This window comes from Monodon monoceros, unplaced genomic scaffold, assembly GCF_005190385.1.
Source record: "Monodon monoceros isolate NGI ecotype Baffin Bay Population unplaced genomic scaffold, NGI_Narwhal_1 Super_Scaffold_12, whole genome shotgun sequence".
In the NCBI taxonomy this organism is placed as follows: Eukaryota; Metazoa; Chordata; class Mammalia; order Artiodactyla; family Monodontidae; genus Monodon; species Monodon monoceros.
In genome coordinates this window covers 156516165-156540756 of record NW_021703768.1, presented here as the reverse complement: position 1 = coordinate 156540756, position 24592 = coordinate 156516165, and the positions used below count along the sequence as shown (strand labels likewise).

General features: G+C 60.0%; 1 protein-coding gene across 10 annotated transcripts; it reads right to left on the bottom strand.

The window, feature by feature from the left end:
• Positions 1 to 1388: 1388 nt before the first annotated feature.
• DAZAP1 (DAZ associated protein 1) lies at positions 1389 to 22104 on the bottom strand. 10 transcript variants are annotated; one of them, XM_029218480.1, is made up of 13 exons: positions 16849 to 17270; positions 15283 to 15523; positions 14867 to 14907; positions 14217 to 14383; positions 13878 to 13943; positions 12314 to 12424; positions 11440 to 11488; positions 8280 to 8362; positions 5819 to 5972; positions 4857 to 4886; positions 4617 to 4757; positions 3652 to 3828; positions 1389 to 2283 (listed from the first exon to the last, which is right to left on the bottom strand). In XM_029218480.1, the coding sequence occupies exons 4-13, from the start codon at positions 14328 to 14330 to the stop codon at positions 2111 to 2113; spliced, it is 1098 nt and encodes a 365-aa protein (XP_029074313.1). In that variant the 5' UTR covers positions 14331 to 14383; positions 14867 to 14907; positions 15283 to 15523; positions 16849 to 17270; the 3' UTR covers positions 1389 to 2110. The 10 variants fall into 10 exon arrangements, with proteins under 10 accessions (XP_029074313.1, XP_029074312.1, XP_029074308.1 ...); XM_029218479.1 differs by lacking the exon at positions 16849 to 17270 and adding an exon at positions 15816 to 15977; XM_029218475.1 differs by lacking the exons at positions 15283 to 15523; positions 16849 to 17270 and adding an exon at positions 21921 to 22100 and having other exon boundaries at positions 12314 to 12421.
• Positions 22105 to 24592: the final 2488 nt, after the last annotated feature.

The window sequence follows — 24592 nt, the reverse complement described above, 5'->3', positions numbered from 1 at the left end:
CCTGAGGTAGGAATGAGAAGATAAAACAAGAGAAAAGGCCAATGCCCTCCCCTCCCCCCACCACATGACTCCACCGCGCCTCACTCAGTTTGCCCTCACTCAGTTTGCGTGTGGGGCACGAGGTGACTGTCTCCGGCCCCCTACCGACCAAGTGGCTTTGGGGGGAGCTGGGGCTGGCCTGGAGGGGACGGGAAGTCTGAGCCCTCCTCAGCCATTTCCACAACGGGGCGGGGCGGGGGGGGGCGGTAACCAATTAGGCTTCACGCGGAGGGGACGTCCCTCCGTGCCCCAGTGGGGTACAATCACTGTGTTTGGGACGCAGGAAGTGTCTATCAGGGTGTGAAGGTGCGAAGCGGGCTTGCCCAAGTTTACGGAGGCAAACGTGGTCCTGGGAGCTCCTGGCTGGCTGGAAGGCCCTTAAATGATAGCACGGCACCCTTTGGCCAAGAGACTGTAATTTTGCAGAGAATTCATCTTGCTGATGTAAGGAGCTAACTTTTAACAATGCGACGACACGCGGTGGGGACTGGAGGGTGCGGGCACGAGGCCCCCCACTCTGCCTGACCCTGCTGCTTCTGTGAACCGGAGGGATGGGAGGAGGAGGGGTGCAGTCTTGGAGGGTCGTCTTGGGTCTGGGGGAGAAGATGCCCGTTTCACTGGCTTTCTGGGCTGAGCCAAGCTTCCCTTCCCCCTCAAAGTGCACTGGGCTGGGGCTCTCCGGCTGTCTAGTTCACCGCATTCTCAAGCCTGGCACACTGGAGCCATCCAGGATTTATGTCCTGAAATCTTGATTGTTGTTTTTACGACGACAGAACGGCCCTGTCACTTCACGTGGCAGAGGAGACTCTGCAGGTGGGAACTCGTCCCACCCCGCCTCCCTGGCCCCCAAGGTTCCCTCTGCATCTCTGGGATCCCCCTTGGCTAGGACTCGAGCTGCTCCACTGCCCAGGCCTGGCCCTGCCTCTCGGGCCCTGTGAACAACAGCTGGGCCCCACCAAGTGCCCACCATGACGACCTTCAGCTCCCTGAGCTGCACACCACCGGCCCTGAACTGGGGGTGCCGACAGCCCCAACCCATGTCCACGGCCCACTTCATGGAAAGATGAGCGGCCCGCCCAAGGCCACAGTCCAGGTGTCACTCCCGCAGGGGCGGGGGTGGCCTGGCCAGTCCCACCCACGTGTGTGCAGACGTCTCTTCCTCGGAGCCTGGCAAGTGGCCTCTGAACCCTGGGACCCAGGGTCCCTCACAGTGCGTCTGCAGCTCTGACCAGGCCCCCCACCACCACCAGACCAGATCCCCCAAAGCCCCAGACCTGCTGAAGAGGGCCCGGGCTCCCCACACGGAAAGGGGCTCCTCTAAGCAGAGGGAATAACAGACACAGCGTGGGTTTCTAATCCAAACGCACTTTCTTTATTCAAACCGGTCAGCGGGGACGCCCTAAAGCCCCAAGCGCGGGAGATGGGCTGGCCCGGCCTCCTCCTGGTCCTTGACGCCAGAGCGGACGCAGGCGAGCGCGGCCCCACGGCGCACCTGCAGACATGGCCAGGCACGCCAGTCGACAAAAGCAAAGAATAAACAAAAAACAAAACACACTCAGTAGATTTCTTCTTTAAGCTCCCAGAGTTTCTGGACCAACGAGTCCCAACCCTCAAAGCCAGGAGTGAGGGACTAAAAACGCCCCTCACCTCCACCAGTGCCGACAGAAACCCTGTTTTAAATTAAAAAATAAGCGAGTATACATTGTAGAAAATTTCTCTTAAAAATCTCACAATTTGTAAATGTATATTTTTTTCTTTAACATAAAAGTTTACAATATACGGTAAAATAAAGGCTCAGGAAAATAATTGCAAAAAAAAAGGAAGAAAAAGAAACCTGAAGTTTTGAATTAAAGCTGAAGAATTTTTTTAACCCTGTTGTTGAACCAGTGACTTTTTTATTGAGCTGATGGGTTAGAGAAATAATACGTTTAAAAACTTCGGTCCAGATGCCCACAGCCACCGCCAGAAGCCCCCCACGCTCCAGTTGGTATTTTCCCCAAGTTTGTGATTGTCACGAGTTCACAAGTTTGAATCCTGGCCTCAGCCGCCCGACATCCTCAAGGTGCTGCGGCTAGCGTCGGTAGGGGTGGAATCCTTGTACGTTGTGGTTCTGACCGCGTCCAAAGCCACTTCCGCCGGCGGGGGGACCCCCCGAGCCGGGCACCGAGGGGCCCCCGTAGGAGGGGGGCTGCTGGCTGGGGTCTGAGAAGCCCTGTCCGAAGCCCGCCAAGTCCTGTCCGTAACCTGCGGGGAAGGGCTCAGTGAGTTGGGACCACTTCCGCTCCCACTGGCACCCATGGCCAGGGCCCTGCGCGGGGCAAGGCATGGACCCGGAGGGTGGAGGGCCCACCTGGGAGCCTTGGCAGGACCCTGGGCAGCTGTCTTGCACAGAAAGAAAAGCAGCTCTGAGACCCCTCGGACCCCTCGTCTGTCCCGTCTGCTCTCAGCCCCTTTCCCCACTCACTGCCCTGCCCTCACGGCTGGAGAGGCCCTTGAGCCTGGAAACACAGATGATCTGGCCTGCCTTGGTGGACCACAGGCTTCTAGAAAGTTTGTCTTCGGGTGGACCACAGGGTGGACCACAGGATGGACTCAGCACAGATTTCAGGATGGGAGGAAACGTGACAGGCCAGCCTGAGGTACAGGTACAGAGCTTGGCCCTGACGGTGCTGCCTGCACAGCCCCTCCAGGTTGGGCAGCCCCTCCTCCAAGCAGGAGCAGACCCACACCATGCGCGGTGGAGGGGGCCGTCCCGGGGGCCCAAACGCCCACCGTGCTGCCCCATGGAAGGAGAGCTCGGGGCTAGCCGGGCGGTGGCCGGCCGAGATCCTTGCCCCGGCAAGGGCCCGTCCCCGAGGGCACCGCCGAGTCCACCCCCGCCCAGGATGGCAGAGGAGGCGACATCGTGGCCCGGGCGCAGGCAGTGGGGACCGTGGAGGAGGAGGCGCCACCTACCTAGGCCACATCACTGCTCAGCCTGACCATAAGAGTGTAAACAAAGTGAGGGCCGAAGCCTGGCGGCTCTGGAGAAGAGGTACCCAGGCCTGGCAAGAGACGAGACCAGGCTGACTGCCCCAGGCGGCCGCGGCAGAGGAGCAGGGGCGGGGAGAGGCACACGCGCTGTCGCTCGCACACCCCCACCGGGGGCCGGCGACCCCACACCCGCCACCACCGCCACGTCCTGCTCCGGGTGAGGCGAGAACCCACATGCTCAGGGACCACGGCCGGGCAAGGCCTCCAGGGGAACAAGAGCGTGCGGTGTAGGGGTGCTGGGGGCGTCTGTTCAGCGCCAGCAGAGCCCCAGGCCCACCCTGTCCCCACAGGAGCTCCTCTGATGGGTGCGGACCCCGGGCTCCAGCATCCACCTGGCAAGCACCCTTGGGGACGCACAATGCTGACGTCGCACGGCCCTCACACCCGCCCTGCGCCCTACAAACCCAGACACCCAAGGCGGCAGGGCCCACCGGGGCGCCCCCAGGCACAAGGCCCCGGACGCCTGCCAGCCGTGGATGCTCCTCCGCACCAGCGCCCTGGCCGAGACCCCAGAAACCAAGCGCCTGCTTCAGGCCCGCTCGAGCCGCGGTGCGTGGATGCGGGGAGCGAAGCACTCACCGTACTGGCTGTACGGGAAGTCGGGCTGCGCCGACGGCGGTTTGCTCATGTCCGGGGCGGCCTGAGACGGAGGCGGCGGGAAGGCCAGAGGTGCAGCCCCCGGAGTGGCCGGTGGTGGGGGGACCCCCGGGGGGGCGAACTGATCCGGTGGGGGAGGTGGAGGCCCGTAGCCAAAACCTGCAGGCAGACAGGAAAGACAGACACAGACGCGGTGCTCGCCCTCAGGGAGCCGCCCAGACCACCTCCACCCAGCAGCCAGGCCTCGAGGACGCCCACAGGCCGGGCCCACAGCCGAGGAAACGACCCCCACCGGGCAGAGCCCGACCAGTGGCCAGCCTGGCAGCACACGCCTAGCGGGGCGGGGCCGCAGGCCCGGTGGCCTTGGGAAGGTGGGAAGTTGTGAGCCGTCCATGAAGGGCGCCCCGCTCTTCCTCATCAGAAATGAAACTGGCCGGGGGCTGGGCCGGGAGCAGGCGCCCCTCCTGTAAGGACGCGTGGTCATCAGGTGGCCCGCAGGCCCTGGTCCGGGCTACAGGGCTGCACTGCCCGGTCCCGGGTCCCTGGCCACAGGGAGCTGCTGAGCACGCCGCCCCAAGGAACACGAGGGAAGGAAGGCAGAAGACACTTCCTGCCGGCCAAACGACACACTCAAGTGGCTGCTTGTCGGCCCTACAGGATCAGGTGAGGCACTTCTCTTTCCTGATCGACACACGGTCACCACGTGTGGCCACACCCCCTCTACCCACGGTGCTGGGGGACTGAAGGCCCGCCCCAGCCCTCCAGGGGCGCCTCTTCAATTACAGCTGGGCACAAAGCAAGTGAATCAAGCCCCCTCAAGTGAAGCACGGAGAGCAGGTCCCAAGGGATTAAGGTGAGCAAGAGGGTGGGGGAGGGGGAGGGTCTCTGTGCCCGACAACTCCCAGCCCCGCCCCCGCCACCCCCCAACAGGGCCCGCGGCCACTTACTGAACTGCGGGGGCGCGCCGTAGCCCTGGGGGAAGCCCTGGGGAGGAGGGAACCCTCCAGGAGGGGTAGACACGATGTAAGAGGTGAAGGGCGGAGGCGGCGGGGGGGCTCCTCTTCCTGCGGGGGGCGGTCCGTAGCCACCTGGAACACAGAGAGCAGGATGAGGGCGGGCAGAAGCCCCCAGCCCCATCCACCAGTTTCACACCCTGTTCTCTCCATCTCCTCCCAACAGGGACTCACCGATCGCCTGTCCTGCTGGCACCCACATCCCTGCGGGGAAAACAGAGAGGGGTGGGTGCTGCGTCAGCGCCGTGGCGTGGACTGGGGACCCCCGCCCCCCGCGGGACCTGGTGTCCTGACGCATCACGGGTGCAGGGGAGACGTCAGAGGGGAGCCTTCCTTGGGTCGCATGGCCCCAGCCCTTCCAAGCAGCCCCTCGGTCGGGAGGGCGGGGACGCCCACAGAGCAGGGACTCAGTCGCATGTGTGGGACTCAGGCTGGGAGGCAGGAAGCCAGGGCGGCCTCCGGCCAAGCGCTGGTTCTTCCCCTGCTTGTGGGTGTGAGGGCATCTGGTCTCACTAGATGGTCCCCTACAGCCGTGGCTTGTTTTGCAATAAAAACCATTCTAAAAGCCAGCCCTGGAGAGACCAGGAATAAAGCCTGGGGCCATGCAGAAACGGGTCTATGAGCTTGGGGGCGCCCGGTGCCCTTCCCTGTACAGTGTTCCTTCTCTAGGTTTCTAAAGGGAATGGAGGCTCCTGGATCCTGGCTCGGGGCCCCTGGCCACCCCAAGCCTCCCCGCAAAGCTGTCCGTAAAAGCTCTGCCAGCCCCACACGGAGGGCCCACAGCCCAGGGAGCTGGAATAGACCCAAAGGGCTCAAGAGGCAGGACTCCATGCTTCCTCCCCGCTGGGTGGAAACCCCGCTCTCCCCAGAGCCTCCGACCAGAGCCTGCGAGACAGTCAGCCACGTCCATCTCCCACTCCGGCCTCGTGGCACCTGCCCTTGGAGACACATCTCCGACCTCCGCCGGAGGCACCAGCCCAGCACTCCCAGCGCCCGTGGGCGGCAGATGGGACAGACCCACCCAGCCCTGGACAGGGAGGGGCCCTGGCGCAGGTTCCGGCCCCCACAGCCCGCACGCGTGCCAGTGGGCGCATCTCAGCTGTGGATGGGCCCGTCGGGAGGGACGCCAGCCTTACCTTGCGGGCCATACCCCTGCTGCCACGTGGGCGGGGGCTGACCTGCCCAGCCGTTGGCGGCACTGGGCACGACCCGGCTGCCCCACTGGCTGGCCCCCGGCTGGCCTGGCGCTTGGCTTTTGCTGTCCCGTGGCTCGGCCCGTTTAACTTCCACCTAGACAAATCGAGCTCTGGTTTAGGGAGATGCTGAGGGTCTCAGACCCCCTTCCCTTCAGACACACCCTCAGATAACTTACAACTACACTTAGCATCTTATTATGACTTAAAACTAAATACTTAACTATAAACCTTATTTAGGCCAGTAACTTTTTTTCTTAAAAAAGTTTTTAAAATTCTTTTGTCTAAAAAATGTTTCTCAGGTACAACAGATCCAACTGTAAGTCACATGAAGCCCCACCCACTGCAGAGCAGGGCTGAGGGCCAAGAGTCCGCAGAGAGTTCTGTGCGTGACAGGGGCCTTTCAGTCAAGTTAAGGGGCAGTGTCAACCCAGGCTCACGCAGGTCAGGCTCAGGCCAACCATCGTGGCCCTCCTCTTGGCCCCCCCAGCCAGCCGTGCAGGCCCTCTCCAAAGCCCCCGCCCTGCCTTCGCCCTTCAGCTCATACCTGAGAAACACAGTTGGTTTACTTAGGTTTTTTATTTAAAATGTCTAATGGAAGATAAAGACTTACCTTCCCCAGGCTAACGCTTAAAGAATCTCAATTAACTCAAAATAATGTCAGAGGGAATGGATGTGATAAGAGAATCTTACATTACATCTAACAAAAAAAGTAAACAAACATGCAATAAAATGGACATTTGAATCAGTAAGCAATCTTCATACTGTGTTAGGTCAGCAGCCCAGGACCCTTCCGCTTTTGGACGTGCCAGGAGCCACAGCATGTGGAGGGTGGGACAAGGGGACCGAGGTACCCATCCCACCAGGCCTAGCCCCGCCTACACAGCCTTTCCAATGTGGGCCGACTGACAGCAAAGACCCCCGATTCCAGGGCTGCGTTAGCATTCTAGAATCCCCAGTTATTCTTGTTTGTAGGATAAATTTTAGCAAGGAGAAAGAGACAATGAATTCACTTGGAGTCGTCCTTGGGGTCTCACAGCCTGGTGCGCCAAGCATCCTGTATTCAGAATCCCATCAATTCTACCTAAAGGCGTTCCTGGGAGAGGACAGACAGGCGGGGGACAGAGGCACAAAGACCCCACCTTCCGATGCCCCGAGGATGCTCCATGGACAGGAACAAAATCCCCAGTAGCTCAGGGCGGTGCGAAAGCAGGACCAGAGGACCCATTTCAAAGAACTCAAATTAATGAGTCTTCACACTTTCCTTAAGGGAATTTGGTTCCTGCTTACAAAGCAAAGCAGCCCTGTGATTTAAGAAGTATATATATTCTTTTAGTCTTCCTATTCTGCCCTTAGCTTTTAATTACAGGTGGGCCCCAGCCCTTCGAGACGGGGCTGGAGCTGGACTCTCCCCCTGGGAGCAGATCCGTGCACTGAGCGGGCCTCTCTGTCCCTGAAGGAGGACCTCACTTCTCCCCAGTTGTAAACGCCACAGGACCTTAAAACATGGGACACGGGCTCTTCTGAACGTGTGTTCATAACAGCGCACACCCTTGGAATCTGCAAGCTAACCTTAAACTAGGAGCATCAATGAACGTCTCAAACTGAGAGCATGACTGTGTCTCCTGCACAGTCAGGTTCGCGTGGAACTGAGTCAGCCGCCCATCTGTAAAGCGAAGGGGCGGGGGGGGGGGTGCCCCTGGGGCCAGACTCCCTCCACGTCTCAGCCGACGCAGGGCTCCGGCAGAAGGGCTGGGCTTGCCGAGGGGACGAGGACAAGCCGAGGGCCTGGGAGGGGCGGCAGCCTGGCCGACTGCACAGCCCCCCACCAGTTACTCAGGTGAAAGCCGAGTTCTCAGCAAGCTCAGGGCCGGAAAATGAGGGGTCGGGCCACCTCCCGAGAGGCTCCCTCCGTGGCAGCAACACAGTATGAAGATGAAACACCAGAGGTCACTTGACTGCATGGAGTTAAGAACTATCAGGAGCATGTGGCCGGTACCGAGTTCACAGTAAGTGACCCAATTTGGAAACCAATCCTTCAGGATGTTTACGTTGCCTTCAGTTTTACACGGAACCTGTTCTCAAAGGTTCACGGCCCGGCACTTTACGGGGCCGGCGTGGGACGGGAGGGGAGGGGAGGGGACACACATCTGAAGGAGTGGTCACTGAAACCAAGCCTGAGGCAACCCGTGACTTCACTGGACGCCAGCCTGCCCGCCCCGCCGGCTGCCCCCCAGGGGCTCTAGAGCCAGGGGCTCCCAGAACCGGGTCCGACCCCCAGCTGGGGGTCCCGGGATGACTAGCCCGGCCCTCCTCCTGTCAAGGGATTTCCTCTCCAGTGAAATCCCTAGGTTGCCTAAGACTTAGTTTGGTCTTAAGGTAAAATAAAACTACAACTACACACTTTTTTGCCCATGATGTCGTGAAAATGCATGTTGACAGCCTGGTCCACTGATTGTTCGTCCTCGAAAGTAATAAATCCAAAACCTAGCCAACGACGAAGAGTGAATCAAGGTAGCAGGGTGTTGTGACACAAAACAGGATGATGAACAGTATTAGGGACGGGCCGAGGGATCGACCGAAGGTTTCAGCGAAGCAAGTGTGCGAGGCTGTGGGGCATGAGCACGTCTCAGCCCAGACGCCGCTTCCTCCACAGAGATGACCTTGGAACCACAGGGGCGCATCTTAGCAGCAGCCCGGACAGCAGGGCGGTGAGGGCCCGGCTGGCGGGCAGCCCCAAGTGTGTCGTGGGTGTGCTTCTGCTTTTCTGAAACCCAGGGTCCTCCCCCTCGGCTGGCAGTCGCTTTGCAGCTAGTGCTGACAGCAGCCGTACATTGTTCTAGCGCCTTAACAGAGGTACGTCTCTACCAGTTAGAGCCTCGCCAAGCTTGCCCAACGCTGTTGGGTAAGCCCGAGGAGTCCTGCCAAGGTAACGTACGTATGTATACAGGTGTCTATCTATACGTAGCTGCATAAATACACAGAGATACAGGCCACAGTGGGTTCCAGCAGGTCAAACACTGCTGTCGGCAGCAAGAGCAAGAGGCACCATGTCATCAAAAGGACAATTTCAAAGGGAAAAACAATTTAGCGTTTCCCAAACACAAGAGAGTGCAGTATAAACGAAGTTTGCTGGTCTGGTGAGCGCGGCTGCCTGGCTAGCATGGAGTGTCCAGCCCTCAGGCTGCTGCTCTGGCTCCCCAGGGCCCATCTGTGCTGAGCACTACAGGCCCCCCAGGCAGCCAGCTGCCGGAAGACCCCGAACAACAAAGGACAGGCCAGGGGAAGGACGAGGGCCCAGAAGGGGCGGAAGATGGGTGTGGGGGGAGGGGCACGGAGCACCGCGGAGGTGGACGCAGGGGGCGGGGGCAGCCCCTGGCGGCAGGGGAGGGAGCGCCCAGGAAGGAGCAGCTGCCTCCAGGCCTCTCAAGCTGAGCAAAGAAGGATGCGGAAGCACAGTTGTGTGGACCGTGTGGAAAGACTCCTGGCAGGACTGTGGTGGGAGAAGGATGGAGGAGGGAAGGCAGCTCAGAACGGTAGGCGGCAGCCTCTCAGGGAGGCGCGCCCTCTCCGCACACGCGCGTGCCTGAGCGTGACACACGCACACAGGACCTGCACACGGCGTGGGGAGGAAATGTGAACAGACCGGAGGAGACAGGCCGCAGTGGCAGGCACGAGGGAGGGCATGAGGGAGCAAAGGCAGCGGCTGAGGTGTGTGGGGACTGAGCCCGGGGCGGGGACAGGGAGCCTCAGATGGACCGAGGGACAGGGAGGAGGGAGGAAGGAGGGAGGAGAGAAGGAGGGAAGGAGGGAAGGAGGGAAGGAGGGAAGGAGGGAAGGAGGGAAGGAGGGAAGGAGGGAAGGAGGGAGGAGGGAGGGAGGGAGGGAGGGAGGCTTCGGAGAAGACTCAGGAAGGAGAGAAAGTAGGGACGAGCTCTCGGGGAGCCCGCTGACCAACTGCTGGCTCTGGCGCAGCTCCCACACTCCACCCGCCTAGCACTGGGGGCCGCGCGGGGACTCGCCAAGCCCCACGGCGGAGGATGATGGCAGGAGCTACACGGGAACGGGGCCGAGGGGCGAGCCCCGAGCGCTCTCCCGCAGCCCCTCCTGCCCAGACCCCGCCCCAGCCGCCTGGCGCCCCCGGGCCCGGGCTGAGGACCACAGGCGGCCCACGGGGTGACTAAGAGCAGCCTCGGGACCCCCGCGTCCCAAGGCGTCCCAAGATCAGAGGCAAATGGTGGAACACAACATGGGTGATGAACGGCATGTGAAAAAGTGAACGTTTTCTCCAAGTGCAGGAGTGTCTGAAGCCACAGGGCTCGCGGTCCTTAGAGTGCAAGAGGCGGTGAGTCGTGGGGAAGGAGCCCCGGGGCGGGGCTTCTAGGGATGCGTCTGTCTGTCAAGAGGCGACATCACCGCTGAGGAAGCGGAACAGAAACACACTGAAACTTCGTTTACACCCCACTGGAGCAAAGCCCGCTCCCTCCTCTGACTGCGGGACTGGCCTGTACCTGTGTGATATAATTTAGCACCTGGAGAAGAGAAATCTAAAGAGATATCGTTAATCACAAACAATTCACAGAGAGAAAAGGAAAAACAACTTACTTAACATTACTGTACTTTACTATGAAACACTTAAGTATGTCACTAAGCATGTACGTCTACATTAAAATTAAGACTAAGACTTAACAGCTTAATCGACATGAAGTGAGGATACGTTACTTAATCATGGAGGAAGAGGAGGATGAGGTTCAAATGGCAAACTATTCTCCAGCATGGCGGGCGCATGCTGTGGGCGGCGCCGGCCACGCTTGGATGCCTCGAGGGGCTGGGCAGGGGCCGTAGGGCCTGGCGCACCTAGCTCACAAGGCCGGCCCAAAAGCGGTTCAGGAACCAAAACAGGGACAGAGGCAGGGACAAATAGCAGCAGCCAGGGGGAAAAAAAAAAAAAAAGAAAGAAAAACAAAGGGCACGGAAATTGGGCGCCCAGTGTCCCAGCCCCGCAAACCACAGTGGACGTGCAGGTGGCGGCTGGGGGAGGCTGGTGTGGGTGCGCTGGGGCGGCTCCTTGCCCTCCTCCCACCCGCCCCGCCGACTTAGGGGACTTACGGAAAAAAGAACAAGAAAAGAAGAAAAAAGCATGGGATGGATCAAGGGAACTCCACGTTCAAGCCGAGCTGGGGCAGACCTAGCCTGACGACATGAAATGAGACTCCTGACTTCGCTGGAGTGAACTTAAAACAGGAGATGGTCGTAATTGAGGAAGTTCACAATTTAAAAGAAAGACTAATCTTTCGGGACACCCTTAAAAACATAAACCATGTTGAAATTCATGCCAAGTTGTAAAAACTTCAAAAGAACGAGCTTAAAAAAAAAAAAAAAAAAAAAAAAAAAAAAGGTTGTACCGCCTGCCCTTGGGAAGCAGACAGGCTGGGGCTGCGTGGGAATGGACTTCAGTCTCCAAACCACCCTCTCCTGAGGCAAGGCTCGCTACAACCACCACCTAATTGTGAGATAGTTTGCCATCTGAGGGGAAGGCCAGGGACAAACTCCATCTCTTTTACCTCGAGGCCTCTGCTTTTCCGCGTCGTAGATCATGACCACTTCCGTGACCTGGAAGGGAGATGGGCGTCTGAGGGCCCAGGTCTGCAGGTGGCACAGGCACATCTGCCTACAACACTCCCGGCCCCCGCTGCCTGGGACTGCCTGCCGAGTGCAGGAAGTTCCGAGGCAAAAGGCCGGCTTCCTGGGCTCTGAGACCCACGGGGCCGAGAGCAGGCCGAGGGGTGCTCACGGGGCAGGGTAGGTGGCGGGTCACCAGGGGCCCAGGCCCCACGCTCCAGTGGGGAGACGAGAGCCAGGACCTCCTACCCGGGATCAGAGTCCCTGGCCTGGCTGGGCCACCACGTTCCCTTCCTCGTCTGCTCCGCACAAGTTCCTGCCAGGCCCTGGGTACAAACAGGTACCACCAGGCAACCACGCTGCAGCCGGGGCACGCGTGGCCGGTGGAAGCCTGGGGGGACTTCGTGTCTCTGCTTCGGATGAGGGGACAGCCTCCCAGCCCACTGGCCCCCTAAGTCCTGCCTGTGTCCTGTCTGCCCCGCTAGAACTCAGCTCCCCAAAGTTTTTTAGCCTCTTCCAGAAAACAAACCCACCCGCCCCCCATCCTAGGGGAGGGGGCGGAAGCCTCACCCAAGCCCAGCCCCTTCTTCCTGACACCATCTAGCGCTTCCCACCACAGTGGCTACAACCGACCCGAGGGCCTTCCAGGAGGTCAGTCTGCCCCATTTACAGTAAGTCCTCTCCTGGGATGGTAACTGGCCACGCAGGGAATGGATGGGGCTTTGGTCTGCTTTGTGCCAGGCTCAGCCTCCCCAGGACACAGGGCTGCGCCACTCCCGCCCTGACCGACCTGCTGCTGGTGCAGGGAGAACTCACCACTCCGAATTTCTTGAAGTATTCCCTGAGCTCTGTCTCACCACAATTGTGAGGAATTCCACCGACAAATATCTTATTTGATTTACTGTTATCACTCCTGGGTCCTTTCTGCTGTTTCAAGGAGGAGAAGATGGTTAGTTCACGTGGGGAAACTTCCTAACACTCCCCGCTGCTGTGCACGGTATGGCCTCTGAAGGTCAGACCAGACACCCCAGGAGCCCAGTGAGTCCAGAAAACCGCAACGGCCGCTGTACGAATGAACGCGTCCACCCGCCGACAGAGGATGGGGCGCCCCAAGCACGCCCACCCATGGCGCCTGCCAGCTCTGCGGTGTGGAACCCAGGGCTTTAGGAGGGGAGAACGAGTACCAGGGTGGCCTGCACAAACCAAACTGGCAGACCAGGCTCGCTTCCAGGGGCAGTGTGTAAGCTGGTGACGCACAGACGGTGGAGAGGGGAAAGCTCTGGTAACTGAGGCTCAGTTGCCACCTCTTCCGCCTTCTGGCCCGGACCCTGCTCTCTGTGGACACCCCGCGCTGCCACCTCCTCCCACCCCCCCAGACACCAGCAGCTGGGGACGCAGAGGCTGCACTTTTGGGCGTGGGGGCAGGGTGCCAGTGGCAGGGGCAGGCGCGGAGGTGGGTACACACACGGCCGGCCTCCGCAGCCACGGGTTCTGCGTCCTTGGATTCCACCAACCGTGGATCAAAAATATTCAGAAAAAAAAATTCCACAAAGTTCCACAAGGCAAAACTTGAATTTGCCGCACACCAGCCAACTATTTACACTGTATCAGGTACCATGAGTCATCCAGAGATGGTTTAAAGTGCACAGGAGGACGTGCGTAGGTTACAGGCCATTTTACATAAGGGACTTAAGCGTCTGTGGATTCTGGTCACCTCGGGGGTCCTGGAAGCAGTCCCCGCAGATCCCACCGAGGGACGGCTGTGTAGATCACTGATGCTGACCACTGATGAATCTGGGCAGTGTTTTATTTAGGTGTTCACTGTACCACTCTTTTTCTGTATTTGATATTTCCTAACAGAAAGCGGGAAAAATACGCCCTTGGTCTGAGGCCCCTGATGGAAGTGCAGGTGCCCAGGCCCCAGCCCCGCACAGCCCCCAGGCCAGCCCGTCCAGCAGGGCTTTCCTCGAGGACAGGGCACTCTGGGTGACGGCTGGCCTGGCGCCGGGGGGCACACGCAGCTCAGAGTCCCAAGGTGGGTTCTGAACTCAGCAGGCCTCCTCCCTGGAGGGGAGCAGTCAGCAGAGCGCTGAGCGGTGGGGGGTGGGGGGCCAGGAGCAGTCGGCGCGGATACAACGGAAGGTTCCTAACGACAGATGGCTGTGAGCCGTCGTTTGCAAGGTAGACTAATAAGAAACTTCTCGGCTACAAGATAAAAAACTTCCAACACCGAATCGACCCGAGCCGTTCTCAGCTGCTCAACCTCATGCTGGAAGCCCTCCTGTTGCTCAGTCTGAGTGAGCAAGGACCCAGGTCGGAGACACAGCTCCCCTCGCATCAGCGGCTGCGGGACACCCAGCAGGAGCCCCCAGCCCCTTACCCAGCCTTCCTTCGGCCGCGTCCTCTCCGGCTGCATCCCCCGAGGCGTACAGGGCTTTGGGTCGATCTGTTGGAAGTTTCAAAGGAGCAGTAGTGAACAGGAGGCTTGCTTCCCCCAGAGAGAAGGTGTGAGCAGCAGGGCCAGGGGCACAGGGCCCATCAGGTGGCCCGGGCCGCATCCTGGCCCAGCGCCCAGTCTAAGCTCAGAGCCTTAACCCCTTCAAACCAACCCCACGGGAAAGCAGTCCTCGACACACACACACCACAGCTCGGGCACAGAGGCACGCCCAGGAGCCACACACAACAAGACAGAGAGCTTTCTTCGGGGACCGGCACTCACGTTTCGGCCATCGAGGGTGTGTGGTCTGCTGGCCAGCACTGTGCCCACGCAGTTTGGGTCTTTGAATTTGACGAACCCAAAGCCTCGAGACTGGTTGGTTGTCTTGTCTTTCATGATCACGCAGTCCACGACCTCTCCATACTGGGAAAAGTAGCTGCGCAGCGTCTCTGCTCAAAGATCGAGACACACGCACATGCACAGCAGGGCATTAGGCAGGTCACACACTCCCAGCCCATCAGCCTGACCTGTAAAGTGTGCAACTAGTAACCTTTAAACTGGCTGATCCACTGACATGGGGGCAGCAGAGAGGGTGAAGGACGGGGCGCCAGGGAAGGGAAGGTGCACCCCATCTCCGCGGGAAGAAAAAAGGCCACAGCTAAGTAGGCAGAGCCAGCGGATCCCTAGCCCTCCTGGCTCCACCTCCACACGCCAACAGCCTCTGCCTTCAGAGCTGGCCACCCTCCCCGACTGTGACCATGACCATGACCATGAAGCATCAGGACGAGATCAAGTTCCAAAGCCCACCATCATTCATCTCTGCCCCCATCAACTCCTGATCAAGTGCCCCTTCCCAGAAACCAAGACAATAAATAAGTCAGGAATTAAAGACAATTCACACAATCCAAAGACCGAGGTCCATTCGCACCTACCTTGGGTGGTGCTCCAGTCAAGACCGCCCACGAAGAGCTTCCTGCAATGCAACGAGAAAACATTCAGGGTCAAGAGGGTTCTGCCCTGGGAACTCCCCGGTGATCCAGTGGTTAGGACTCGGCGCTCACTGTCGTGGCCTGGGTTCAAGCCCTGGACGGGGAACTAAGATCCCGCAGGCTGCATGGCACAGCGCCCCCCGCAAAAAAAGAGGGTTCTGCCCAAGGTGCCGACCATCTGGCCTACCCTAAGGTGGTAACCCGGGGCACGGCCATGGCCCAGCCTCATCAGTCAAAGGCATGAAAGAGGCCTCCAAGATCTGCCCACGGGGCGGGAGTGAGAGTTAGAACATCCCAAGTCGCATGTACACGCTGACCTCAACCACAGTAAGAAAAGAGAGACCGACGGCACCCCCTACCGTGCCAGTTTGGGAGCAGGATCACGGGGCAGCTTCCCAACTGCTCAGCAAACACCAAAGGTTTCCAAGTCCAGAGCTGAGATCCCACGCAACAAACTCAGACGACAGCGGGGATGAGGGCTTTAGGACAAAGCTGGGATATGCAGCACGTGGTCACAAGTAAGGACCCACAAATCACTGGGGAGGTCCCTGGAGCTCAGACGTGGCAGGGTGGCCCGGGCTGTCCTTTTGGACAGGTGCCCTAGAATGTTTGAGAGGAAAACTTCCGGTGGCCTCCCTGCCTAGTGTCCACATAGTCCCAGGGCGGGTCCAGAACCCAGGAGCCTTCCACTGCCCGCCACTTTCAGGCTGGCTGGGCCTAAGTGAACGGAGAGGTGTCCTGTGCTGCAGGCTCCCAACCCGATCCGGGGCAGGTGTGATAGGGCAGGCAGGGGACGGGGCTCTCCATCCCACCTGCCGCCATGGGGAAAGGAATGACACCGTCACCCTTGGAACAGCACCCAGGCACTGTGCCCATCCACAGCCAACCCCACCTTGCTTGGCGTGAAGACAAAACAGCCCCCCGAGGCTGAGCGCGCTGAGCCCCCGAGCGCCCGAAAACCGGCAGCCGGGATGCAAGGACAGACCCTTGCAGGGCAGTGGCCCTAGCCGCACTCAGGGGTCCCTCCCACTGCGGCTTTCTGCCTGGGGGAGAGAAAATCAGTGTGGAAGAAACAATTTCCCCACCCCAGACAGGTGGCCCCTGCCATCCTCAACATGCCCCCGTCCCCCAACACAGAGCGCGTTTCTGCATCGGGAGGCCAGCTCACACCTGGGCCTCGTGACCTTCCTGTCCTGTCCCCTACGCACCCCTGCGAGGTCAGACCAGGCTCCTCCTGCCTCCCAGAGACCCTGGGGAGTACAGCCCGCAGCTATGCCCCACTGCCCCAGGGCCTGGCACCCAGGCAGGCAATGACCAAAGGGCCCTGAGGCTGGCAATGGACCGCCTCTGTGCCCAGGCCTTGGGCACAAGCACAAACGGGTTTGCTGTGGAAAAGCAGCTTGAAGAAACAAAGGAGCTGGAGCATTCTCAAAAAACCTGAGACAAACGCCAACTCACTTAGAGGAATACCCACCTCTGTTTAGCCTGCATGTGATCAGGACAGGAAGGTTGTCAGCCAGTCCCTCCAAGCAACCCAACCCCCATGCCGCTGAGGAGGAAGGAACCGGTCTGACCAGTCCAGGTTCCAGCCCTCGTTTAAATTTCAAAATCAGATGTTAAGGGGAAAAGAGAGAGAAAGGCCATCACCTGTGCAAATTGACAAAACCGGAATCTGCCCTGTGTATTAGATGATGATATGGTGTTGATATGTGCTTCCTGATTTTATCACTGTGCTGTATTTAGAAAATGTTTCTGTTCTTGGAAAACAGGACACACAGGAGCGTCCAGAGGCGCACAGGGCTGGAACGTGGCATGGAAAGCATGCAGCGGGGCCGGCGTGAGGAGATCGTGGCGACTGTGCCCCCGCTCCTGTCACTGCTCTGCGAGTCCCAAGTTATATAAACTAGGAGGCGAAAGCTGCTCACCCCTGAGAAGATGCCAGGAGCACAGCTGGCACAGGAGAGAGCTCTATGTGACCGGAGACCCCATGCCAGCGCTGTGCTGGGTGCTTTATATATTTCCTTTCCTCCTGCTCCCTGTCTGCAGATGGAAGGTTCCGGAAGGCCCAGGGAGACCTCGCTGACTCGCGGTGGCAGGGACTTGGGGGCTCTAGGCAGACTTGGCGCCATCGCCGGTATCACAGCCAACACACCTGCACAGGGCGCTGGGCTCTGCCCACCCTGCTGCCGTCGGGGGGTGGCCCAGACAGACTTGCTTGGCACCAGATGACCTCAGGCCTTTCTGGGCGTTTACACACAACTCAGCAGATGAAGGGTCAGCTGACCCTGCGTGGCAGCCTCTCTCCAGCCCTTCCCTGCTATGAAGGGTGCCAGAGTCATCACTCAGCTGAAGCTGGAAACTGGGGGGCCCTCCCACAGACCCCGCCCCGCCCCCAGGGGACCTCCTGGCTCTGTCACACCCTTCCATCCCTGGAGACCCAAGAGGAGGTCTGCAGTCAGCGCTGGCTGCCGGGGTATGCACCCCAACTGCCAGGATGGGATCGCTGCCTTCCTCCAGGAAGGGGTTTGGCACAAGTGACTGGGTGCTGGGGTCTGGGAAACACTCACCCTCTTCCGGCTGCTGAATGGAAACCTGCTCTGGATGACTCCCCTGTCCTTGCTCTGGGTACTTTAGGGCAACTGTGTGGTATGTACACCAGAAAGTCAGGCTCCGGTGGCTTCCCCGGCCCAGGCTGCCCATGGCAGGCACCACATGCCGCACCCAGGAGGACAGGGGGCCAAGGCCGGGACCCCTCACACGGTCCGGCAGGCAGCCCTCCCCTCGACAGCCTGTGTTCACGCCTTTCTGCAGCCAGGGAGCCACCCCACTTCCAGTCCTTCTGCTGTGACAGACTGGACACCCCAAAGACAGTGGTCGGGGCAGGGATCTCACTCCGAAGGCCGGGCTTCCCTCCACCGGCCGGTGAGATCACCTCTCACAAACTATGGGGCCGCACAACACATGGAAAGCCTGGGCTGACCTTCGCTGAGCACGTGGGAGGCGCGCCAGCTCCCAAAAGACACCACAGCCCACCAACCCCCGCCGGCCGGAGTCCCCCAGACAGCGACCTCTGCCGAAACACAGCCGCGCTCCCCTGCAGGGGTGCCCCCAATTCTAGCCTGGCCACCCTGGGAGTGACCTTGGCCGAGTCCCCTGACCCTTCTAAGCCTCGGTGTGCCCTGCCAAGGGAGGGGTCAGAGCTGAAGCTACAGAGGTCCAGCGCAACCCAGGGCAGGGGTTCTGAGGAGGGGCCCCGCACAGAGGGCAGCACGCCACCAGGTCCAGGTGCTGGGCCCACTGCAACGGCCAGAACCAGAAGGGAGTCAAGCAGAGCAACCCCCAGCTTCACAGCCAACTGTACAGGCGTCCAAACAGCCCTGGGACACACGTCCTAACCCACGGAAGCGAGCGGCATGGACACACTGGGAACCAGGCCTCAAAGAGCAAATGCTCCCAAACAGGGGTCTCACCTGGACAATCCTGCCCCCAGGGGACACTGGACCACGTCTGGGGACATCTGTGGCTTCTGGCATCGAGGGGGTGGGGGCCAGGGATGCTGTTCCACACCCTGCAGAGCCCAAGACAGCTCCAAAATGCAAGAGAGAAGCCCCAGAGAAAACGCCCTCCACCCCCACCCCTACAGGGCAGGAGACACCTCTTGCCCCACCACACAGCAGCCCCCCCAAAGTGTGCTCACGCCCACAGGCCTCAGGAAGCTCGGCCCTGCGTGCTCCCGGTCTACACCCACGGGGCCAGCCAGAGCTCAACAGAAGGCTCTCTGCGTTCAAAGCCTCCGCAAGTAACCATTCCAGAAAGAGCCACGCCCATGAGGGACCCACAGGCTCCACCCCAGGACCCCTCCAGTGCTAAGTCACCTGAGCCCTCATGTGCCCCCCCCATCACCCACCTCCCGCGTTTCTGTCCTGAGCAGCCGTGCCCACACCTCTCTCCAGAGACCCAGTGCTGCTTTCCCTCCCCTCCCCCAGGTCCCTCCTCGCCCTGGGACCCTCCCCTCCCCTCAGTCACATCCAAGGGTCCCTGTCTCACCAGCCCGGGGGAACGCCAGCAGAACCACATCTGCCAGATAAAACCCCCCTCAAACTCCTCTCCGGCTCCATGACACGTCAGCCCCCAGAACCTCAGTCCGGGGACCCCTCTTTAAGCTGACTCTCCAAGGCCACGGAGGAGACCGGGACACAACCCTGACCGCTCCCCGGCCCTCAGCAAGGTGAGCACCTGTCCCGCCGGGCGGCCCAGGAGGGAGGACATCTGCCCGCCCGTGGCACCTGGCTCCACGAGGCCACACGTGACACCTGCTGCTCCTATTGGACCTCTGCCCTCAAGACCCGCCCCGGCTCTGCTCGGGCCACTGTGACAACCAAGATGACGAAAACATGAACTAAAAGCAGTGGCCTCACCAGCCCCTGTACAGTCCAGACGCAGGGAAGCTTTGCCTTCAAAGGCTCAAACTCAAAAGTGCAGATCCCCGATGGGGCGGCACCCCAGGCATCCACCCACTTCCTGAGGATGCAGGTACCTTCGACAGTGGAACCGCCCCTCTGGCCTGGGAGCCGCTCGGGAGGGGCTGACCAGACACCAAAGCGAAGGAAGTCTGAGGGGAGGGTGGGTGTCGTCAGCGATCAGTGAGACCGTCACATCCCCATAACATAGCTACCACTTCGTCTGAGCATGACGCACGCTCCCACACGGTGACCACCCCAAGTGGGCAACGGTGGTTCCCCCCCCACGGGAAACTCCAAGAGGGCCCATCACCAGGGAGCCGGATGAGGTCACGAGCACTGAACTAGAACAGCCACACAGAGTAAGGAAGTCAAGGTGGACCCGGACTTCCAACAGCAAACGGAAACAAGCCTCCCACAGAAAACAGAAACTGACCAATGTTTTGGGGCAAAGCAATAAAGTTTCTGGGACACCTGACATCTACAACTTTAGAACTCAGGTAACCTGGGTGCATTCACCAGGGTGGCGAGGGAAACGCGGCCAGGCAGGTCCCTGATCCTGATCCTGGTTCTGCTACTTGCTCTGCGGCCTCCCCAAGCTGCCTATGGGTCTGGGGTGGGTCTGCGGTGCCAAGGGTGGGACCCTTCAGACCCAGCCTTGGATCCTTGCTCCACCATCTCCCAGGGGTTGGTACAAGCTGTAGGGGTGAACCGCCAGGGACCCCTTTCTGGCCGTCTCCTCGAGGGCACACCGAGGGGCAGGCCTCTTGGATCTGGAGGCTCCCTGCCTTCCCAGGCGAGAGAAAAGGCAGCCCAGGCCTAAAGAAGTCAGCCTCTTGGCCGCAAAAGGCTTGGCTGTCAGGAAAAGAGGCCCATGTGGCTGTGGAAGACCTGCTGCCGCTCCCTCAGGTCCTGCCCCTTTCGCCGCAACTTTCTTTCTGCCCACATCCTAGTTTCCCAGCGGAAGCGCTGCAACTTTTCACTTACCCGACACACAGCTCAGACTTCCAGTGCCTGTACGTCTTTCCTAAACAAAGCAGGCTAGGAGCTACACGCCTTCTTTCTGGTCCTCTAAATGCTGTGGGGTTCTGGAGGGGGAGCCCACAAAACACACTTTATGTCCTATGGTGTAACGTGCTGCGGGAACCTGGCAGGGGCTCAGTGAGGCCAGCCACCCACCAGCCAACAATGACTTACTCACCAAATCAAGCGTTTTGTAAACACCACATCTGTTCAACGCTAAGTGCACGGAGAAATGTACACAAGGCCTCGGAAACCCAGCCCAGGCTGTTTTGCCATCTCCGCAAAAAGAATTTAACCGTAAAATTACGCTGATGCTGTAGAAACCAGTCTCTGCAAAGAAAACTAGACCAAACCCCTACACTAGGGCAGAATGGGATTTCCTAGCTCCTGTGGGATCACTCTCCTCTCCAGCTCGTTTAGCATTAGGCAAGACTATAATTAAAAGGGAAACTTAGCTATAACAAACCTTCTCTCCCTAACAGTTGCACCAAGGAGAAAGACCTCAGGAGCAAGCCTGTCTGTCCACCTCCCAAGTTTCTCTTTCTCTTTATCTTAAACCCGCCCATGGGGGTTAGGTGGGGGCTGAGCAGGAAGGGGCTCCAGCAACATAAAAACAACAGTTGCAGACACCCCATCAGGTGGCGCGGAGGCGCTGAGATGGTGGACACTGCGGGGTGCGCTGCTTGCAGACCGGGGACGGCCCCCCATGACCTTGGCCCTCGGGCCTTCGGTTTGCGAAACTACACTTGGGAGGAGAGTAGATGGTGGAGTGGGCACTCGCTGAGTCCCGAGTGGGATAAGCTGGGCGGCGGCAGAACTGGAACCCCCCCCCCCACCGACCGGGCCGCCACGTGCGCTGACCCGCCAAGTTCGTGCACGGGCTAGGGGCTCCCTGGACCCCACAGGTTCCTGTTCGAGGTCCCCGAGGAAAAGCACGAGCACGGGGACGGTTCCGCCCCCCCCCCCCGCCCAGCGAGAAATCCAGGCGCGGGGGCAGACAGGGTGCCCCGGACCCCCCCACACCCCGGGTTCCCGATCGAGGGTCTCCCTGCGGTAAACTCCGGCTCGGCGGCGGGGTCTCCCCCAGTCAGGAAACAGCAGGGACCCCCCAGGTGAGGCTCGGGGTTCCTGGCCAGGAAGCGACGGGGCGTCCGGACCTCCAGGACTCCCCGGATCCCCCGGTGGAGGTTCGGGGTCCCCGACCACGAGGCGGTGGGACACCCGGACCCACAGGACTCCCCGGATCCCCCCGTTGAGGCTCGGGGTCCCCGGCCACGAGACGGCGGGGCGCCCGGACCCACAGAACTCCCCGGACCCCCGGTTCCCGCTCGGGGTCCCCGGCCACGAGGCGGCGGGGCGTCCGGACCCCCAGGTCCCCCCAGGGGCCCCCGGCCCATCGCGCCCCCGGGCTCCCGGCCGCCGGCTCGGCACGGCCCCGCGGCGTGACCTTGACGGGCCGGGCGGGTCTGGGCGGGGGCCGGCCGAGGCGGCGGCGCGGGCCGGCGCGTCCTCACCCGATCTCGTCGGCGCCCGAGTTGTTCATGGCGGCGGCGGCGGCGAAGGCGCTCGGCGTCCGGGCCCCCTGGCTCGCTCCCGCCTCCGGAAGGTCACTGGCCCCGGCGCCCTCCCCACAGCCGCGGCCCGGATCTGCGCAACGGCGGCGGCCGCGCTGCCTCCTCCCCTCAGCGCCAACGGTCACCGCGCGTCCCCGCGCCCGCGCCGCCGCCCTGCGCTCGCCCGGGCGCGCTCCCGCACGGGGCCTCCGGGGGCGGAGCCAGGGGTGCGCCCCGTGTGCGTGCGTGCGTGCGGCGGGGCCCGCGCCGCCGCCGCTTGGCCGCCGCGCGACGGCCTTCCTCCTCGGCGACAGCAAGCGTCGCCGCGGGGCACGTTGGGAAGTGGAGTCCCGCGCGCCGGCGCCGGCCCCGCCCCGAGGAGGAGAGCGCTCGGATCGAGCCGCGTGCGTGCGCGTGCTGCGAGCGTGCGTGCGTGCGCGGCGGCGCGGGGCGCGTGCGCGGCCGGGCGCTCGGGGCTAGGCACCGCGGGGCGCAGGCGCGGCTGCGGCTTCCTTGTTCAGCCTCGAGTGCGGGGCGGGGCCACGCATGGGGTCAGCCGTGGGAAGAGGCCACGCCCGCACCCCGCCGGGCCGCGGGAGGCTTCGGCGCCACGTTCGGTTCCTGCGCCTAGACTGCTCCCGCTGCCCCCAGAAGACGATACAGACGGTCAGAGAGGCTCATTCACCTGCCCAAGGTCACTTAAGGAAAGAACTGGAATCAAATCCAACAGTTGGCTGTAGATGCAATGATTATGAAAACACATTGAGTCCCTGCCATGTGCCAAGGATTGTCCTGCCCTCATTTGTCCACACCGGTGGTTTTCACCCAGGGTGATTCAGCCTCCTTCTCCCCTCGGGGGACAATGAGCCATGTCTGGAGATACGGTTTTGGTTGTCACCACTGGAGGTGGGTGCTACTGGCATCTAGTGGGTGGAGGCTGGGGATGCTGCTAAATATCCTACAATGGGCAGGACAGTCTCTCCAGCAAAGAATAATCTGCCCAACACGTCAACACGGAAGGTGGAGAAACCCAGGTCTACACGGACCATAATAAAAGCTGACCTGAATGGTGTTGTCAGATGGTGGTTTGTGCTGCGTGACTTTCCACTCACTTTCTCAGCCTCTTGGTGGCCTGACAATATAACTGATTCACCATAAAATGAAACAAATGTGAGGAATCAAGGAACCAGGTCACAGGCAAACAGTATAACATAAAACATTAAAATACACCTCACTTTGGCCACTTTACAGTTTGCAAAGCACACTGGCATCATCAGATCCACCAGAGGAGAGTAACTTATTAGTCCCCATTCACAGGTGAGAAGCAGAGGCTCAGCAGAGGGGAAAGGAGTGGCCTCAGGTGGCATTGGGCAGGTGTTCTGTCTTCCCCCTGGGGGCTCTGTGAAGTTTTTCTGGTCAGAAGAAACCAGTAACACTTGCGGGGGGTGGGGGGGCTGGCTCCCCACTGGGGGGGGCGGGGGAGCACGGCCCAAGTGCTCAGTCAGACAGACACGCCCTAGGTTGCTCACACTTCACTATTAGAATAGCAGAAAATTGGAAGCAACCCCCATGTCCATCCACTGGTGACAGGATAAATAAACCACGAAGGGCGTGAATGACATGCACAGGATGTGGTCAAATGAAGGAAGGCAGACACAAACTGTTAAAAAGAAAATACTTTTAGGGCTTCCTGGTGGTGCAGTGGTTGCGAGTCCGCCTGCCGATGCAGGGTACACGGGTTCGTGCCCCAGTCCGGTAAGATCCCACATGCCGCGGAGCGGCTGGGCCCGTGAGCCATGGCCGCTGAGCCTGCGCGTCCGGAGCCTGTGCTCCGCAACGGGAGAGGCCACAACAGTGAGAGGCTCGCGTACCGCAAAAAAAAAAAAAAAAGAAAGAAAGAAAATACTTTTAAAATTACAGACACCTACTAGGGCTAAAACAACAAGCAGCTATGTACCTGGCACTGAAACGAACACATGTTAGCGTTTTTGTCACGTTTGCTTCAGATCTTTTTTAAAAAATGAACTTGACAGTTTGCTTTTCCCTCCTCCCCGTTCACTTCCTTCCTCCCACCCCAGGGCAAACGGTGGGACAAAAACGGGTATGTGCACACTTTCCTGAATTTACTCCTAACGTTGGTTCAGGCATACCCAATACACAGAATATAGTTTTGGCTTTTTTTTTTCATTGTGGTAAAATACATGTAACATACAAGTTATCGTATCCCTTTATAGATGCACAGCTTGGTGACATTAAGCACATTCACATTGCTGTGCAACCATCCCCACCATCATCTCCAGAACTCTCTCATCTTCCCAAACTGAAACTTGGGAAGTTTCAGTTGGACTCCCCAGCCCCTCCCCCAGCCCCTGGCCCCCACCATCTACTTCCTGCCTCTGTGGATGTGACTCATCCAGGGACCCTCTGTGAGTGGAATCAGACAGTATTTGTCATTTTTCATCTAGCTTATGTCACTGAGCATCGTGTTCTCAAGGTCCATCCACGTTGTAGCGAGTGTCAGGGCTTCACCCCTTTTCATGGCTGAGTGATGGTCCCCTGCGTGGAGGGACCACGTAGCGTTTATTCATCATCTGTTGATAGACACTTTGGTTGTTTCTACCCTTTGACTACTG